The sequence below is a fragment of the Chiroxiphia lanceolata genome, chromosome 3 (assembly GCF_009829145.1).
Source record: "Chiroxiphia lanceolata isolate bChiLan1 chromosome 3, bChiLan1.pri, whole genome shotgun sequence".
In the NCBI taxonomy this organism is placed as follows: Eukaryota; Metazoa; Chordata; class Aves; order Passeriformes; family Pipridae; genus Chiroxiphia; species Chiroxiphia lanceolata.
In genome coordinates this window covers 49040648-49061250 of record NC_045639.1, presented here as the reverse complement: position 1 = coordinate 49061250, position 20603 = coordinate 49040648, and the positions used below count along the sequence as shown (strand labels likewise).

Sequence of the window (20603 nt, the reverse complement as noted above, 5' to 3'; positions counted from 1 at the left end):
AAGATCTGACATACTTGTTTTCCTAAAATGGCTACTGACCAAGGATGCAAAATTGCAAATAATAGTCAGTAAATATTAACAATATTGAGTAAATATTCTCTGCTGTTGTCTCCTTTGTCTTTACTCAGAATTGGATTTCCAATCATGGAGGAACATCAGCAACATATACACTGTGTGAACTGTGTCAGCCGTCGTTGTATGACCAGACCAGAGCCGGGCATTTCCTGTGATTTGATTGGCTGCCCCTTGGTTTGTGGTGCAGTTTTTCACTCCTGTAAAGCTGAGGAACATCGCATGTTATGTCCACTTGAAAGAGTGCCTTGTTTGAATAGTGGCTTTGGATGTCCCTTCATAGTAGCCCGAAATAAAATTGCTGATCATCTAGAAGTTTGCCCTGCAAGTGTGGTATGTTGTACCATGGAGTGGAATAGATGGCCAGTCAGTTACGCTGACCGAAAATCTTATGAAAACCTGAGTAAAGATGTTGATGAAGTGGAGCAGCTAGATATGGCTTTAGCCCTTCAAGACCAGCGCATGTTATTAGAATCCCTTAAAGTAGCAACTATGATGTCAAAAGCAGGTGAACAAATACCAGAATCCAGAGAGCAAACCTCTGTCAAATCAAGTGCCCCAGATACAGTGCATACAAATGGTTTGATGCCTGTAGATGAAGAGTCCTATGGTGCACTTTATCAAGCTACTGTTGAAACAACGAGGAGTTTAGCTGCTGCTCTGGATATTCTGAACACTGCTACACGGGACATTAATATGTTAAGTTCAAACATCTGCATTTCACCACATGAAAGGAAAGAAGATACTGAGATTAAAGAACAAGCTTCTAGTGGCATTATTCAGGATAAAAAGTCTGACCATGAATATCCAGATGAAGATAATGTAGGAGCAGTTGGGGGAATTAACTTTGATAGCTTGAGTCAAAATTCACAAATGGAGCAAAATGGTTCTAGTGATATTTGTTATGATGTAGTGCAAAATCATGACTTAAATCTAAACCTCAGTAACTCCCCACTTTTGTGTAATGGCTTTCATGTAGAAAATGAATGTTCAAAGCTGTTGGACCAGAATGAAGATCTTAGTGCATCTAATTCAAAACCGTCCAGTGTAGCAAATGGTGAATGTACTGCATCTCACGATGATGAAGTGTTACAGTCTTGCAGCTCCTTCCCTGTAACAGCACAACTTAAAGAAGAAGTAATATCAGCTGATCACTTAGTTAATGGCAATATTAATCATGTACTGCTTCCCCATAATGCTAATGAAGAAGAAATATTAGAGAAACAAGTGGAGCAAGAAAGACTGAGAAACATAGATGCATTTTCACTTTTGCGGCATCGATCATACAGATTTCTTGTTAACCACTATTGGTCAACACCAAAAGAAGACAAAGCTGTTGATACATCAGATTTGGAGGTAACAGAAGATCCTATGGGTCTTCAGGGGATTGATCTAATCACTGCAGCTCTGTTGTTTTGCCTAGGAGACTCTCCCGGAGGTAGGGGGATATCTGAAAGTCGTGCTGTTGATGCATTTCACGTTGACTTTGGGACCCAAACATTTTCTCTCCCATCTGCGATATTGGCCACAAATACAATGGTGGGGGAAATAGCTTCAGCTTCTGCATGTGATCATGCCAACCCACAGCTCTCAAATCCAAGTCCATTCCAGACCCTTGGACTGGATTTGGTGTTGGAATATGTGGCTAGATACCAAACAAAACAGCGTTCAATGTTTACATTCGTTTGTGGACAGTTGTTTAGAAGGAATGAATTTTCATCGCATTTTAAGAATGTGCATGGAGACATTCATGCTGGCCTTAACGGCTGGATGGAGCAGAGGTGTCCTTTGGCATATTATGGGTGTACATATTCTCAACGAAGGTTTTGTCCTTCAACACAAGGGGCAAAAATTATTCATGACCGCCACTTACGGTCATTTGGAGTTCAGCCTTGTATATCCACAGTATTAGTGGAACCAGCAAAAAGCTGCTTAATTGGACTGCACAATGACCATCTGAGTAGCCTACCTTTTGAGGTGCTGCAGCATATTGCTAGTTTTCTAGATGGCTTTAGTTTATGTCAGCTTTCAAGAGTGTCACGTTTAATGAGAGATGTGTGTGGAAGCTTACTTCAAGCACGTGGAATGGTGATATTGCTGTGGGAGAAGAGAAGGTACCCAGATGGAAGTTCTTGGCAGGTAAAAGAAAAGGTAAGTGGTTTTTTTTTTTATTTATTTTGAAGGTGAAAGGGAAAGTATTAAATTGGTCCTGTCTCTACTTTTACTCTTAACATTATCTCTGATACTACTTGCTTTTGGTCTAATAACCCTTCAAGAAAGAGACTGTTGTCTAGAACAAGTGAAAATTGCTAGCAGGTTGGCTCAATCTTCTTCACAGTTGGAGAAGTAGAAGTTGAAGTAGTCTGTCTAGTTTCCACTGGATGTAAGTAAATTAACTTCTGTTTTTTCCAATATTTTAAAATATTAAAAGATTACTTCATGATTTTCTTTGATATCAGTATTCCACAGAAGTAGGAAAGCTGCTACAGTTTACTTTTCTTGCCTTTATAGTGTTTACAGAAATTATTTTTTCTAACCTGTTGAAGTCCTATCTATTGCCATGATATTGAGTGCCTTAAATACTGAAATAATTTAAAACCTTTGGATGACCTTTGTGTAGTACAGTTTTCACCATCCTCCCCAAGAGCATCTGCAGCACTTATTTGAAATTGCAGAAGTTGATAATTTCAGAACCAAATCATAATGACTGGTGTTGCAATACTTTGTTATTTAACTTCTGATTGCATCTATTTTGTAGATGCAAAAAATACTGCCTGTGTTTCTTCCCAGTTCAGAGTTGTCTTGGAATCTGAGTCAGCCTGGGACTGACTGTACAGATTTTAGCATTGTATATTTTTGCTATGTTGGTTTTTAGTATGATTTATAGTAGACACACAACATTGCCTGAAAGTTTCATAGCACAAGTGTTTAATTTTCTGCTCTGAGTTCAGGTATCTTAAAACATTTTGAGCCTAAGTGCAACTTATTTTCTAGGTTTGGCGCTTCAGTACAGCCTTCTGTACTGTGAAAGAGTGGAAGTTTGCTGACATCGTAAGCATGGCTGACCACTTGAAGAAATGTAGCTATAATGCTGTAGAGAGAAGAGAGGAGGCTGTTCCGCTGCCATGTATGTGTGTAACACGAGAACTCACTAAAGAAGGACGTTCACTGCGCTCTGTTTTGAAACCAGTACTTTAAGTATTGCAACCACTCCAATTGCACATACACTCAAGCACCTGATATAACCTCGGTAATATTACATGACACTTTATTAATGTACTAAAGATACTTTCTAGCTAAATCTTCTCTGTCACTGTGTATATAAGGTTTGAAGTGACATTTATTTTTTATAATACTGTTTAGCTGGAAAGTAATGAAAGTTGCCTTAACGTTTGAAAAATTCGGAACTTGCTGGACAGGGTAGTTTTATCTAACTTATATAATTTAAGAACAAAATCCTAAGATGTGTTTTCTGATTCACTGGTGCCCATGTTGCTGATGACTGATAATATTTCAAAAATAGCCTCTAAATTATATGCACATTTAGATAGGAAACACTGAATTGTAGTGAGAGAAAATCCTGTCCAAATGTCCTTTCTGTATCTGGTCTATTTTTTTTTTAACAAATTATAATCCAAATATTTGAAAGATAAGGAAGAATTCAAAACTTTATAACAGATGTCTCGAACACAGCTTTTAAGCACATCTTTTCTCATTAAATCGGTGTTCTAGTGCTCTTCCTAGTTAACAGGTGATCTAGGATCAGCTTTTTTTAAAAAAAGTTTTTTTTTAGGAATGATCTAAGTGAACTTAGATTTACAGCAGCTTAATTTTTAGCACAACTTTGTTTTGACATGTCAACGATTGCTATTTTTTTTCTGAACTCTTAACAGTTATTTTACTTCTGGGAGCAAAACTTTAAGAGCTAAAAACATAGAATACTAGTTTTTACTCTCGCACCTACAATGACATCGATATCAAACATTCAAAATATTTTTCCTTGTCCTGCAGTTGGCTGAGGGTTAAATTGCTTGAGCAGTCAGAAATTCTAAGTATGTGATGAACAGTTACGAATTTATAATGCAGCTAATGAAAGGGCTTTACTTGTTCTATGGTATTGTGAGATGTATTGTCTCCTTTTCTGTTAATTTGTCTATAAAAATGCTGCTTTTTTAAGCAGCATTTTAAATTACTGGTATGTATAGCAAATGTATCATCTTCATAAGATGAGACATGATTTGTTAATTGCATAAGGCATATCAGAAATGTATGTTCAACCACATTTTTTAAACAAACAACTCCCATTTGCTTCCAGTCTTCCATAAGAAAAGATCTTACAAAGCATTTATGAACAGAGAATACATGCTATGAAAAATGGCCTGGTATAGCATAACTGTAATAACTTGAATTGACTTTCCAACTTGTTTGTAATAATGTTGGTGTCTCTAGCCTGTTGCACTTAGCAACTGTGCCACAAAGCTAAAACAGAAACAGACCAGAGCTTGGAACAATGAAATACAGTGCGTATTTCCATTATAGGAAAAAAATAAGAGATTAGTAAGGAGGAGATGTTTACAAAAATGGCTAAATTTATTACTTGTAATTTCTGTACTGGACACTTGTTTATGGCTAGTCTGGCTGCAGTTCACAACTTTGGTATCTGTGCGTTTCCCATTCTGGGTTCAGTCCAGCTAAACATTCACTGCCTTTTTCTATTCAGAGTGCTACAGGTGCCCAGAAAAAAAAAATAAATCTAGTTCTTCAGTGCCATGAGTTGAAATCATAACAGCTCAAATAGAAGTTCTGCCTGGATCTTCAAACTACATGTTCTTGTTCCAACAACTTATCTTCATTTTGTTGGAAGAGAAGAAAGAAGTAAATCATCTACAGAAGTTAGCAACATTTTTGCAGTAATTCTTAGCTGTTGCCCCAGTTATCTGGAAAGGAGAATCTAGATTGATGTACAGAGCTGACTATACCAACTGGGTTTTAGGTAGGGATTTTACACCCCTGGCCTAGTTCTCTGAATGCATTGAAATGTTCGTTACTCACAAATTCTTCAGTACAAGGCAGGAGACAGACTTTCATCAGTTCTTGTCTTTTAGCTCTAATGGCTCCTTGCTGCTGCTCTCCAGTGTTTTAAAAGTAGTTGTGTGACTGGAAGGATTCTGAATGTTAATGATATAATGTTTGTGTTTATGGCTAAATCTACTTTAAAACATCTGTTTGGGGGTTACTGGTATTTTTTAGTGAGCAATGTGGTGGTTTTGGTACTTGAATTCTTTGTAACTACCCAGAACCCTGATAAGTACAGTAGGCAGACATATGTCTTGGTCACTTATGGAAAAGAGGGTGTTCAGTTAGTGTTGGTAGAACCTCGCTTGTAGCACAGTGCAGAACTGCATCTAAAGTATCATCAGTTGTTGATCTAATCAAATGAACTTTTTAAGTACTCTTCTTAAGAAATAACACTATTTCTCAGTACATGCACTTTTATTTTCAAATGTAGATACAGGCTTTTTTGTTAAATTAGTTAATTTTTTTAATGAGAATCCAGAGCTATTAAAATATCATTGTTGTAAACAACATCTCTGCCTTGTAAACTGCTCAAAATGCAGGAATACAGTATAGTTAGGATAAAACTTTTTTTTTTTTTACACTGCTATGCAGTTTGTAAAACATTTATGGTGTATAGTCAGTTTATCAAAATGTGACTTGTTCACATTTGCCCTTGAATTTTAAAAATGTTGTATCCCTTTCGTGGTACATCTTCCATACAGCATATATAGACAGCTGTTCCAGTCTTTCTTTTACTTGATACCACATTGCTACTTTGTTTAAAATATTATGTTTTCAATCATTATGCAATATTTTTTTGCAATGTCTGTTGAAATCCTAATAAAACTTTTGGAGTTTCACTTTTAGTATGATTGTACTTTCTTTAAAGCTTATCCCCAGCCTACCAGTGTTCAAGCATGGTGTGCTCAGTATCTGCCTGTAGGATTCCAGTAAATACTCAAAAAGAAAGAAATTTACATAAAGGAAACTATTTACAAACATTCAAACATTGCATAATTTGGAAGTGATTAATATTTATCAAATTTATTTCAGTGTGAAGATTGGTAATTTATTTTTAGACTTACCTACCCATTTCTGTTGCTTTGGTCTATTATGCAGCAGAAATTGCCTTCCACAATTAAAGATTTAACTACATAACATTGAAGACACATATTGTACCTTGTAGGTTTGTTCTAATTGATTTTTCTGAATAATAAATTGGAAAGATCTGATCAATGTGATATGCTGCTGGTTTGCAAAGAACATTTTCAGCGTGTTGTCTCATGAGTAAAGTTTACTGTAGAAAGTTGTTGGTGAGAATGATACAGAGATAAAAATTTAGGGTAGTTTTTAGATAATAGTTGTAGTTCAGGCAGTTTATAGAATGGCAAAACATAAAACAAAACCTCATTAAAATAGAAGACTGCCCAGAAATTGACCTTTTGCTCTGAGATTTGCTAATATGGGATGCTAATAGTCTTTTGAAATAAAAGTGATACCCATATACATAAATTTAATAATAATCTAAACTGTGTTGCATAAAATAATGTGTTGTATGGTTTAAGTTCAGCCGGTACAAACTTGTGACTATTTTACTTTTTAGACAGGCTACATTTTGGTTTTATATCTCTATAATTGGGTTAGATATTCTGCTTGTAAGAAAGTATTTTGTGTCTCACTTTAACTTTCTTGATGCTTTAAGTATTTTAGAGGATTTTTAGCTTGTTTTTCTGAGAATACTACTGCTAAAACTATCTTCATGGCTCTTCTCTGCTGCATGTACTTTCCTAAAATGAGATTTAAGTTCAGTGGAGAATTCAATGCTTGCTGTAATACCAGATTTAAATTCTTTGACTCAGAATGTCTGTTTAGGCAGCTTTGATTGTTTTCAGAAGAGCAAAACCTACCAGTTGCTTCCAGTGCTGAGGAAAAAAAGTAGTAATCAGATACTGTTTATATAAAGTTATGGCATGTAAAGCAGAGTTTGAAGAATAGGATTCTCACACTGTGACTGGCATGTGGTGAACATTGAAGCAATAATCCAAACTAGAGAGGAAAACTGAATGAAGAAGTAGACTTTAAATAAGGATGGCATCCAGTCCCAGCATATAGAGACTCTTCTGAGAGACTGTGTGAGAATGCTGGGAGTTTGACTTTGACTTGTGCATGCTGCAACTGTGTTTCACTGACCATTTATCAGTCTTTTGATGATAGTAGGAGCTATCCTGCTGCTTGAGCTCAAATGGGCTTTAGTTATAAACTGCCTCCAAATACTGCCTGCATTCCTGAATCAGTATTACTTAAGTTGAACGCAGACCTCTCTGCTGAATGCAAGGTATGTATTCAATGTTGGTTCTGCATGCTATTGGTGTTAGAGGCAATATTTGGTAAAATAATAGAAAAATAAGGTCCTTTGGAGACAGAGGAATCATCTACTTGGCTTCTATTGGTATTTGCCAAAAAATGGGAACAAAAATGTGTTAGGGAACGCAAAGAGCAAGACTGATAGCATTCAGTATAGCTTGCCAATGGCCTGATAGTTAAGAAAATATTATAAATTGTCATTAGATGCAGTATGAAATGTGATGGCAAAAGTCCACAGTTCTGCCATTTAGATATACAGACTCGTTACAGCATCAGGTAGTAGAAAAAATGTATACAAAATAAGCATATGTGATTTTCACTGCAAAATATGTGAAAACTAGAATTTCATCAGGTGTGAATTCACATAAGGCTAGATATGTAGAATGAATCAGGAAAATGTGATTTCTGCCTTGAGGACGTTTCACTGTTCTGGTGCTTAGTTTCATCCTAAACTGTGCTGACGTTTATTTATCTTAAATCATAAAATGAATGAACTGCAGAAAAATAGTAGTAGGAAAAGATGAAATGACTTTACAAAATCATTTCAGTTTGACAGTGTCATAAAGTAGTACTGAACTGAGAATTTTACAATATAAAAGGAGCACAAGCAATAGATTGTGATATATGCTTTTCACTCAAGATTTGTCTTTTTATTCCTATAGTATGTTTTCAAGTATGTAACAAAAGAGCTGTCTTCAAGCTTATTGTGATGTAATGGAGAAAGTTCTGCTAGTAAAATGAAAGTTGGGTTGCATTAGTATTTCCCAGCAAAGGGGTGGGCTGCAGAACAAAACTAATCTGATTATGTGACTGGTTAGCAAGTGAACAATCAACCTGGCATGAATCTATGCTGGACTTTGTTCAGAAGTGTTAATGTTTGATCGTTATGTGTTGTGTAATCTTCTGAATATTGTGTACTCTTTAATATTGTTATTGTGTAGTTGTGTTCCACATGTGCTTCTGGAGGCCTTTGCAGCAAACAGGAAATAATGTGCTGCTTAAGGAGATTTGAACTTTGGTTAAGGTATAATGTGAGTGTTATGAACTGTGACAGCTGTTTATGAGCATCAGATGTCTGGAGTTTCACGTCATTGTGTATTTCAAGAGAAAGGGATGGCTGGATGCCTGGTTGCCTAAGCAAGGTGGCTTTACTTATAAGCATGTTATATGGTATTGCACTGTGCATGTGGTTTTTAATATACAGATGGGTAGGATGTTCTTGAATTAACAAGGCAGTAAGACTACTGAGCAGATGGGATTGCACACAACAAAAATTGCTTCCATATTTTGTGACAAAACAGGTTCAGTCTAAGTGATCTCCATTTTTGACATCAGTTAAATGCAACTCGTAGTCATATTTTTCAGCTGATGCCATTTTGGATACACACAGAGGCATTATATTAAAGGTTTTAAAAAAAACAAATCAAAACAACCAAGAAAGAAAATCCACACCTAAAAAAATCACCCCAACAAATAGAAAAATTCTCACTGATGTATTTTTTAAATATATAAACAGTGTTCATTAGTGTTTGTTAGGAGAGCCTGGCAAGTAATTAGAAAACTCAGTTTCTATATTTTGTTCAAATAAAATCTACTGCATATAGATAAGAAAAAGCCAAAACAAAATACATTTACAAAAACTGTATGATTGGCAATATCACCTTTCTACTGTCCTTTTGATCTTCAGGTGAAACTGAAATGATCCCAGATTTGCTAATTTTACCATCTAGATTTTTGTATTCTCTTTGACTAGTTCAAGTATGTAAATAGCTGAAAAAAAATCTCAAGGCTATTATAGGTGTTTAACAGGCTGAGACAGTTTAAAGTACAAGATTTTACCCCTGATCTTTGTCATGATTGTAGGGGTTCTTTGCCAAGATATTGGTGGTTATTGTGTACCTCAGATGCAGTAAGATTGTCTTTTCAAGCCTATATTGGAGATCAGGGAGAAGGGCAGTTTTCATGTATAGCTGTGATCCTTCATACCGTCTTGAAACTCTTCAGTTTTCTAGAGTCACGTTGAACCTACAAGAGTGTCACCTTGATTTTTACTTAGGGGAGCTGACATAAAAAAACCCCGAACACTTAGTTGTCTCTATGCCTGAGTATTCACATTTCTAGTAATTTGGAATGTGTGCCAGGTGGGTATCACAAACTACATTAACCAAAGGCCTGCCTTCTTGAAGGTATAAAGTATGAACAGGACTGCCCCATGCTGAATACAGTTGGTTCTAGATGGCTCTGCAGTGGCCAGCAAAAGCTAAGCCATCCAGGAAGCTGGTGGTGCCTCTGTGAGAAGGTAATTAAGGAGGGGTAAAAACCACTGTGCAGCAGATGTGAGAGAAGAGTGACAAAAAATGTGAGAAATAGTCCTGCATACACCAAAGATCAGGGAAGAAGGAGGGGGAGGAGGTCCTCCAAGTGTGGGAACAGGGATTCCCCTGCAACCTGTGGAGAAGACCATGGTAACTCAGGTTATCCATCTGTAGCCCACAGAGGACTGCACAGGAGCAGGTATGAGCTCTGCAGCCCATGAAGGACCCCATGTCAGAGCAGGTGGATCTACCCTGAGGGAAGCTGCAGTCTGTGGAGAACCCCCACAGGACCAGGCTCTTGGCAGGAGATGCAGCCCATGGAAAGGAGCCCATGCTCCATGGAAAGGTTTTATGGCAGGACCTGTGACCCTGTGGGGGAACCATTCTGGAGCAGTCTGAAGAACGGGACCCTGTGGAATGAACCCATGCTGTAGAAGGTCTTGAAGAACTACAGTGCGTGGGAAGGACTCGTGTTTGACCAGCTTGTAAAGGACTGTATCCTGTGGCAGGGGCCTCACTCTGGAACAGGGGAAAAGTGAAAGGAAATGGGAGAAGCAGGGAAAAGCTGTTATAAACTGACTACAACCCCCATTATCCATCCCCCTGTGCTGGTTGCAGGGGGAAAAAGGAGATAGAAGAGTTGGAAGTGAAGTTGGGAAGAGAGGGTGAAGGGAAAGGTGTATTTAGTTTTGTCTTTGTTTCTAACTATCCTACTCAATTTTTTATTTGCAATAAATTTCATTTTCCCTAAGCCAATGCTTTTCTTTTTTGCCTGTGACAGTAATTGGTGAGCAGTCTCCCCATCCTTATCTCAACCAGCCTATGAGCTTTTCCATTTTACTTTCTCCCCATCCTGTTGAAGAGGGGGAGTTAAAGTGGCAGGTTCAGTGGCTGGCAGCCATCCAAGATCAAACCCAAGGACAAAATCCATTAGAAAGCACATAGAATCATAGAGTCATTGAGTTTGGAAAAAAGATCTTTACGATCATAGAGTCCAACCTTTAACCAAACACCACTTTGTCAACTAGACTATAGCAGTAAGTGCCATATCCAGTCATATCTTGAACACTTCCAGGCATGGTGACTACAACCCTTCCCTGGGCAGCCTGTTCCAATGTTTAGCTTCCCTTTCAGTGAAAAAATTCTTCCTCACGTCCAGTCTGAACCTCCCCTGGTGCAGCTTGAGGCCACATACTCTCATTCTGTCTCTGGTTGTTTGGGGGAAGAGACTGCCCCCCACCTGGCAACAATCTCCGGTGGTTGTAGAGAGTTATGAGTCACCCCAAGCCTCCTTTTTTTCCCAGACTAAACAACCCCAGCTCCCTCAGCTGCTCCTCTAGACCCTCCACCAGCTCCGTTGCCCTTCTCTGGACACACTCCAGCACCTCAATGTCTTTCTTGTAGTGCGCGGCCTAGAACTGCACATAATACTTGAGGTGTGGCCTCACCAGCGCCGAGTACAGGGGGATGATCACTGCCCTGGTCCTGCTGGCCACACTATTTCTGATACAGGCCAGAAGGCCACCTGGGCACACTGCTGGCTCATGTTCAGCAGCTGTCAACTAGCACCCCCACGTTCTTTTCCCCTGGGCAACCTTCCAGCCACTCATTCCCCAGCCTGTAACACTGCATGGGGTTGTTGTGACCCAACTACAGGACCTGGCACTTTGCCTTATTGAACCTCATACAACTGGCCTTGGTCCATCAATCCAGCCTGTCCAGATTGCTCTGCAGAGCCTTCCTACCTTCCAGCAGATCAACATTCCCGCCCAACTTAGTGTTGTCTGCAAACTGACTGGAGGGTGCACTTGATCACCTCATCCAGATCATTGATAAAGATATTAAACAGAACTGGCTGCAATACTGAGCATGGGGGAACATCACTAGTATTTGGGGTTTTTTAATGCAGGTAACTTCATATTTTTTGTGTTTGTGACAATTTGTTTCTCAGGTGGTGTCGCCTCCCCTCAAAAGGAGAAATCATGTAGAAGGACTGTTCTGTAGTCACTGGAAGGTTACTTCAGATGTATCATCCATATGCTTGCTTATGCTATTTCCAATGGGGCTTGAAAGCTGGAAGGAATGTGGAAGGGCTTGTGAGGCTGAGGTACAAGGCTTACTGTGTTGATCCGCACCATTTATGAGATGAGGGAGTCCTGTGACTCAGCAAGTAAGGTGGGCACCATCCCTGCTAGATGTGAGAGGGAAGGGCTTGAGTATGTCATGAGAGTCCCAGCTCAGATTAAGAAGTACTTGGTTTTACATTATTAAATGTACTCGTGATAAGAATTAGCATCAACAGCACCACTCAAAAAATGCCATTTCCTAATAGCGAACTTTCTTGTTTTCTCTTACTTAAGTGGTTGAAAAGTTTTGACTTGAGGTTTTGATCCAGAGTAGGTGTTGAAGCCTTAACTGGATTTGCCATCAGGGTTGTAGTGTTAAAGATGGAGTAAAGTGGGTTGTGTGGTTTAATGTCACTCAGCAATATCATTCAGTTGTAAAGCTGTAATTCTGTTTTGCAGGGAAAAAAGTGGTTTTATCTATATTTTCCCTCTGCTTTGAATGAAACAAAAGCTTGATATAGTTTATGTCAAGAAAGGAAGCAAGACACCAGTTTTCATTCAGAGTAACAGCTGAATGGTTAGGGCATTTCATATGTGGAAGATCCAGTTTGTCTTGTCTCCAAATCGAGCAGAGAAGGAACATTCAATAATGAGGCACTGTTTCTCACATGATAATTACAGTGAGAGCTGCTTCTGAGTTCTCTCTTGCTTTCACCTTTCTCTCATAAAATTAATGATGTTAAATTATTCTGCTACATTAAATAGTTCCAAGAATAACACACAGGAACCTGTATGAATTAGTTACTTTGTACAGAGCTATGTTAAACAAGGTTGGCCAAACATCCATAGGTGAAACAAAATGTAAGTAAGAGATCATCAAAATAGGTGGAGAATATGGAATAATTTGTGCTTTGACAATTAGTCAAGATAAATAGTAACTGATATATAATTTTGCTCTGACCACAGGTATGCTCTCAGCAAAAGTAGATTTGGGAACCACTACTCTACAGAAACTTAGAGCACAGTCTGCCTTTGGAATATTTTATTTGAACTTTAAGCCACTCTTGATTGACAGAAATCAAACAACTTAATGTTAACAATGGTACTTAGTAAGAACAACGCACAAAGTGAATGGTACTTAGTAAGAACAACACACCTGGCAGCTGTGGTGACCTAACAGAGCTCAGGGAAAAGTTAACAAGTGGCCAGCTGATGCATACTGTGCTACTTCAGAACTTGTGCAAGTACCTGATGGTTGTGTCAAGATCATATGAGCATGTTTTTCTTCTAAAGTTTGACCGGGTTAGAGTGACTACTTGCATCCCTGGAGGCAAAATTTTGGAATTGTGCTCAAGCTGAAACTAACATGAGGATCATTATCTGGGGACTCTGCCAGAGTAAAGGAGTTACCTGCCCCTAGACCCATGCAACCACGTAATTTATAATTGCAAGCTACTGCAGGGTAATGAGTTACCCATTAATCAGCTGAGACATCATGTAGTGTTAGCAAATGTGTTACACTTTGCAGCTGGAGCAGATGGAGAGAATTTATCCGGTCTTTTATTATAACTCCACAAATAATTTGCGGAATTGCCATGAGATATGCTAGGAGTCAAAATCACACTGTACTGTCAGTGATCCCACCATTGCCAAATGCACTCTTCCAGCAGATTTATTGTCACTTGTGTTTCCCTCTGTTGTATTAAATGCTAGTCTGCTGAGTTTTTTTAATATTGGTGTAAGTGGGATTAACAATAGAAGTAATTATTTTTTTCAAAGCACTGTTTGACACCAATATTAGAAGCCTTTAAAGTTGCTCTTAAGCTTCAAGGGGATGTTCTGATGAACTCATCCAAAATGGTATGGACACAAACCTTAACAGAATTTGTTTCCTTAGGAAAGACTACCAGTAACTTGTTTACCTTATTTAGAAGCACTCCTGTGAAAAGTGATACCAGCTGCATTTGTTCTGTAAATAACAACTTTTCACAGATTTTTGAGTATTTTTGGTCTCAGTAGAACAGTCTGAAGTTTTTTAGCTTATGTGTTATATATATTCATGGCATAGATGTGTTGTACATATTCATATTCTGGCATATGATAACACTATTACTAAATTTACATAAAGAGGTGTTTTGGGGGAAACGAGTGCATTCATTTGACTTCCATGCAATTTTCAGACTATTCTAATCCAGGTCATATGGTTTGCTGCTTAAAAAAATATGTCTCAGTTCTAAACCAAAGTACTAACTCTGAAGGCTGAAATAAGCCCTTCTAGGTGATAATGTGCCATTCATCCATCACTCTAGTCAGTTGCCAAATAACAATTCAGTAGTTTTCCTTTTTTAGTTCTCTAGTGGATGACATGTGTCTAAAGAAAAAGCTGTTATATTTGCAAGCATTTCTGAATAGCAGAGAAGAATTGCAATTTAAAAAAAATATTATACAATATCCAAATCAGTAGTTGAAGTTTAATTAGCCCCTTTATATTTTAAGCTGATTGTTTGTGAACTTTAATGAAATACATAGAGCTTTGCAAAAAGCATGATTGAGGGGAGCAGCAGAAAAAGGATTAGTCTCTCTTGGTATCTGCATAGTTCAGACAGTGAACAGCTTCTTTGCACTATTCCCCTTTTTCTTAATTTCTGTTGTTTTCTTGGCATTGTTTGAAAAATAATATCCCACTGGCTGCCCCCACTGAATCTTTTAATTTGCAGTCATACTAGCCTAAATTACATATGTAAAAGACCATTTTGCATAGCTTTACAAACAGCAATTAGTTTTATTTTCATAAAGTCTTAAGTTAAAACTTGCACCTATGTTAAATACCCCTGGCTTAAAATAGATTTCTTAAAAGCACAGAAAATGAAAGATATATTTCCAGAGGGATATAATCCTTTATGTGCTGATAGAACCAATAGATACTGATCTATCTGTTATCTCTAATAAAGTCTTAGCTTTAAACTTCCAAATGAGAATGGTTTAGCTAGAGTCACTTTGAATCTTTCTACTAGTAAGTGAAGACACTAACAGTCAGTGGTTTTAATTTCATGCTTTTTAAATATGAAGAAAAACCTGCCTTCTGAGGTTTAGTGTTTAACAGTGTCAGAGAGCCTCATTTGAGTAAGACAGGTTGGTTTAACCTTCCCTGCAAAAACATGGAGACCAGAATAATATGAATACTGTTTTGTGCTCTGTCCTTAAAAATTAGGAGGTACATCTAATTTAGTTGTTACAACCTAATATGCCACCTTGGCTCAATTACTTTTGGAGACAAGTGACGATGGGCTCAACTTTTTCAGTGTTAAGTCTAAAAAGATATGTCTCATGCTTGTTCAGCATAGGATCTTTCTGAATTAATATTGATGTTGTTCTGCTGCAGGTGGTTGTATACAGATGCAGATAGGGCTGTGATTGCCATCTCGCCTGCAGTGCTTGGCTTTGAGCATGCTGCAGCATGGATTATTCCACTGGACACATGTGGCAACAGGCTTGATTTTTTTAAAGGTATTGATGTTGATAATGTGCCAGACTGTGTAAGTCCAACCCACAGCAGGATGGTAGATGTAGCAGTTACTAAAGGAGCATGCAGATCTATGTGCAAATACTAAATGTGCCTTTTCTGTGCATAATCACTCCTTAGAAATAGAGTTGAAGAAAACTATGTCAATTATTTTAGCTTATTATTTTATATTGACAGAATCCATGTAGTTTGAAAGATGTGTATACAGCTGAACATGAGGTGATTCAGAAAGCAAAGGTAAGAGAAGTGAGCTGTGGTGGATAAGTGGAACATGCAGTCAGTACCTCACATAATACACTCTTGTTCCTCCTTGCTGAGGAGGAACTGTGCAGTAGCACCCATCATATTCACTAGGCCAGGAGTGATACTCTTGGAGGTTCTGATTATGGAAGCAAGAGATTGAGTTATCACACCACAGTCTTTGAGAAATGCTGAAAGGTAGTTTATTTTGTGTGTCATTTAATGCAGTCAGGATAGTGAATATTTACAATATTAGTACCACTGATCACTAAGGTAAAAAAAGTTACTTTTATTGCATATTCATTTTTACAATCAAATTAAAAATGCAGAGCTTAATTGTTACTTTCAGTTTAAATAATGTAAAATGTGGATGCTTCCAAAGGAAATATAATAACGGCACATCAAATGCCTCACTGTGCTGCTCCTATCAGTGCAGACTGGCCATTATGCCAATCTAATAGCTCTATTCCCTTTGCCTTTTCCTCCTTAGAAATATTTTAATCACTGGGATTGCTGTATTTTTTAATAAATTAATTAATTATTAAATTAAAAGTACTCATAAAATAGTCATTTGCAGTGTAAAAACCTGTTCTTAAGATTAAGCTCTTGAGAACTTGGAACATGATATTCTACAACATATGTTAATTAAAAAACTACTAGATGTTACAAAGAACGGTTGGTTGGCAGACAGGAACTCAAAAGAGCAAGTTTCTGAAGTTTGTGTGGAACTAGTTCCAGCAATTCCTATATAAACATATTTTTAAAAACTCCATTGTTTTATGGGCAGTGAAACCTGAAACCTGAAAAGTGAGAGATCAGATCAGAATTTATTCCATTATTCCTTCAAAACAGGTGGAATAAAGAACAAGTGGTCAGCTGCTGACTTAGGGGTCAGGTACAGCTCTTGAGGAGCCAGCTCTGGCTTCTGTGTTGGGATTACCTTGAAGGACTGGCTGTGCTAATGGGGAGGCATTTGTGTGAGAACTTGAGCTCAAGTGGAAACAGGTCACTATGGTACACAGCAACATACACACACCAAATTAAGTAGCAGGAGTCCCCTGTCTATGATCTAGTCTCCAAAGTATGTCATACACATCTTCTGGTTTTTGGCTGCAAGCTGTTGCCATGGCCTGTGGAAGGTTGCTGAGTTGCAGGCTGTTTACACTCTCATTCTAGACTGCAATTCGTATTTCCAAGAGTTTCTTTATAGCTGGATGAAAATAGTATTTGTTCCTCAGCAAGGATTATTTGTGTGCCAGGTAAGTGAATTTAGTGAAGCTTGCCAAATCAGCTGAAATAAAGTTTCTTTAAAAGAAAAACAAGAAATGTACAATTGAAAACTTGGTAAATACATGAAACCAAGAAGATAAGCAGCAGCAATGTATTGGATTGATACACTGATACAGCAAAGGATTCATACAGGAAAGAAGATAATGGAGTAGATATTCTGTACATTATTATACACTTGAGCATTAAATCTCATCTTTATCAGATTTGGTTGACGATATAACTTATTATTTTTTGTATGTGGTGGGACTGTCAGGTAAGAAGCAGGGTAGTTTCAGAATTTATTTTTTTTATTTCTGCTGCCATTTCTCCTAGACCTTAAAGATAAGTTGCTTCTCTAAAGATAACTTTTGGATTTATTTTTTGATCCAGATTCAGTCTAAGATAAAGGCGAAGGTCTGATGTTCACCTAGTTCCCAACAGCACACCACAAACTCGTGAAATTTAGCATGGAGTGCTTGGCCCCCATGCTTCCAGACTTCAGGTGGAATTCCATCAACCCCAGCTGCCTTGCCAGTTTTCACCTGCTGTATGGCCTTAAGAGTTTCTCCCATAGTAGGGGCAATATCCAATTCATTCTTCACTGTTGTGTGATGGACTGAATTGTTGAGTCTTGAACTACACGACTAGTACTGAAAAAGAGTCTGAAAGTGTTCAGAGCATCGATTCAGAATGGAGATTTTATCTGTGAGAAGCATTTGACCACCTGCACTGAGTAGAGGGCTTTGGACCTGGTATGTAGGTCTGTATTGCATAAAATCTAGTTAGACTTTTCTGCAAGACTTCAGGTTTTTTTTTTGGCTACATATTAAGTTCCAGTCAGCCTTGGAGTTAGAAATGTATTGCTTAAGTACATATTGAGAAGAAACTTATTGAACTTTCCCATAGTTGCTTCTCTCACCTTTTACATAACAGGAACTGGATTTTTGTTTTTTCCTGAATTCATGATTTGTAATTTAGTAATATATATTCTGAAGATAGCAAATTATGCATAAGCTTTAAATACTTAAATGATACTATAATCTTAAAGACTGTGCCAAATGTTTTGCCATCTAGTGCTGTGTGTCTTTCTGAAATGCTGTTGGTCATACATAAAACAGTTGCAATAAAAAAGTCTGCACAATGACAAATAAACAGTAATTTTTTATTAAAATGGTCACAGGAATACAACATACAGGAACTTTTTATCAGTCAGTAGTTTGTTGGAAGTTGCTTTTGAAAGTGGAAGGATTATGTAAGTCTCCACGAAAAGGCACATTTTTCTACTTAAAAACTAATCTGTCGTACTGCACATAAAATTTGGATCAGATTGCGCTTTCCTAATTAATGGAATAAAGTTTTGCTATTCCATACAGTCAAGTGTTCGGTGCTGTCTTGTTTCAAAAAGGCTGAAACACGCCTTTTCACCCTCATGTTGGAATTTTAATAAGAAACTTGATATAACATTGTTGACAAAAGGCTAGTTTCAAAAAAAGTACCTTATAATGAATTGGCATTGTAATGCTTTACTGTTACATACTGGTTTTCACTGAAGAAGCTCAAGGCACTTTCAGTAAACACCTGGCCTCTCTTGTCCTTTTGTGCCAGGCAGAAGAGCCCTGTTCTTGCTAGGGCTACCAGAACTCCAGGCTTGCTTGGGACGTATTACCCCAGTGCAGATGCGCCACAGATATGTGAGGCTGGTCTGGAGCATCCCTCCAAGAACTGTGTGGCTCATTCTGAAGCAGGAAAGGAGCCATACGCTGGACAAGTCTACGATATGTGTTGCTATCTGGGCATTGATGAGGCTGATATCCTGAAAGAGCCCTGTGCTGAAATATGTTGGGACTTTCTCCAGCTCCTAAGACATTTGAGGCTGAGGAGGATGCAGAGATGGCTTTATTGGATGTTGAAAAAAGAAACTTACCGGAACAGTTATTCCTGCATGTGTTTCTGTAATGTTTACTGTAATGTTATTGCATATTTATGCTGCCTAGTTACTTCTAAGAATAACAAATTTTTTTTTAAATATGCCACACAAACCCCCATGCCAAAGTGGAAATTGTCTCGTAGTGTCCTACCTACAGCATAATTGTACAACACAATTCTTAAAATGGTCAGTCATTCCAGAAGTTCTGTAGCTTAGTCTGCATAAAAGGCTGCTCCTAGCAATAAGCAGCTAAAACAGTTAATGCAGTTATCACTGCATTAAGTGTTGCTCTGACACAGCACTTAAAACTAAAAATTATGAATAGCAGTGCTTATCAAGTTCTTAAATTGCTTAGTCTTCTTTCAGTCTTCAGACTATAAAGGTATTTCTTAGCTGCTGTACTGTGAAATAAGAACAAACAGTGAAAGCATTAGTTCATAGTTCTATCAGAATTATCATGAGAAGGACAGTTAGAATTCAATTAGAAGGTCTTGGTCCATAGATCTATTAGTTTAGATTAATCAACACAATCAACTTTCACTTAAAACAGTGGTCTTAAATTATTTGCATTAGACTAGTTTTCTTTATATATATATATATATATATGTATTTAGTTCAATCTCTTTGAGGAAACATAGGCTGTCTAAATTTTTCAGCAATGTGCCTTTTACCCAAATCGCTAATACGTCTAAATCAGCTTACCATGTAATATAAATGTTTGCCCTTTTACAAGCAAGACTGTGTACCATGTACTGCCTTTCCCTTTTCTATAATTAGCAGAAACATTTGGAAATTTCAATAACATTTTCTCTGTATCTTTACAAGAAAGAAAATGACCTAAAAAGGGAAGAAAGGCAAGTCTAGGAAGGAGCAGAGCTAATCTAAACATCACCCACAACTTGCAATCAGGGACACCTCCTCCCTTCTCCAAGCAGATCCCTTCAGTGTTTGTGTTTTGTTTTTGTTATTCAAACTCTCTCTCTTCACTACAGATTTCCCTACTTGGAAATATTATCATTTGAGATCACTGTACAGCAACAACAGATAAAGCTGTGCCAAGCTGCAAACCAGCCCATGGGATAAAAGTCTGTAATCAGTAAAGGACATGTATACTGCAGACACAGGCTACCCCAACATGGAAGTATTAAGTTCATCTGTCATTTTAGTAGTGTTCACGTTGTTCAGGTAATTGTGTGCTGTCTCTACACCTAGTTGACACTTATCAAATAAGAAAATTGTGAGGAAAAATATGACTTTCCACTTGGAAAGCTGAATTTTGAACTGTCAAACTTCTTAACTACTGTCTTTACTAAAATTTCAGCCAGCAATACTTTGCCCAAGTTTCCTGACAGTAACAAACGGTTCAAAACTCTTGCATTCACAAAAATACCAGGACTGTTTTATGCCAGGAAGAGACAGTATAAGAAATTAGAGGGACTTCTGTAGCATAAGAAAACCATAAACATATCTTTCCTGACTGGTAAATCATCCACAGCAATAGGATTGGTATGAACACACAATCTCAGCATTAGAACTTCAGTAGGACCCTATGTAGAAAGTTAGATTTGTGATTCTGCAAAAGTTTAGTGCACAGCAAGTGAAAATGCCTTTAAATGTGTTTTACATGTCCATAAATATAATCAGAGCTCCAATCTCTGGACATTCAAACTTTTCCTTAGAATACTTTTACCTACAGCAATTAGGCAGAAACTGAAGGCATAACTGTTGGTTGATTTTAAGTTGGTACACAGCCTTGGTGAGTCCCCCTG

The 20603-nt window shown here is 37.7% G+C and overlaps 1 protein-coding gene across 8 annotated transcripts in view; it reads left to right on the top strand.

The window, feature by feature from the left end:
- FBXO30 (F-box protein 30) overlaps positions 1-20603 on the top strand; it is a 31838-nt gene that overhangs the window by 10526 nt on the left and 709 nt on the right. For 6 of the 8 annotated variants that reach the window (XM_032682607.1, XM_032682610.1, XM_032682612.1 and 3 more), the window contains 2 exons: positions 129-2223; positions 3067-5996. In XM_032682607.1, coding sequence (XP_032538498.1) covers positions 145-2223; positions 3067-3270 — 2283 coding nt within the window. In that variant the 5' untranslated portion in view covers positions 129-144 and the 3' untranslated portion in view covers positions 3271-5996. Of the gene's footprint in view, positions 1-128; positions 2224-3066; positions 5997-8706; positions 8710-20603 lie in introns of those variants that run through there. The other 2 variants (XR_004356002.1, XM_032682613.1) reach the window with 2 other exon arrangements.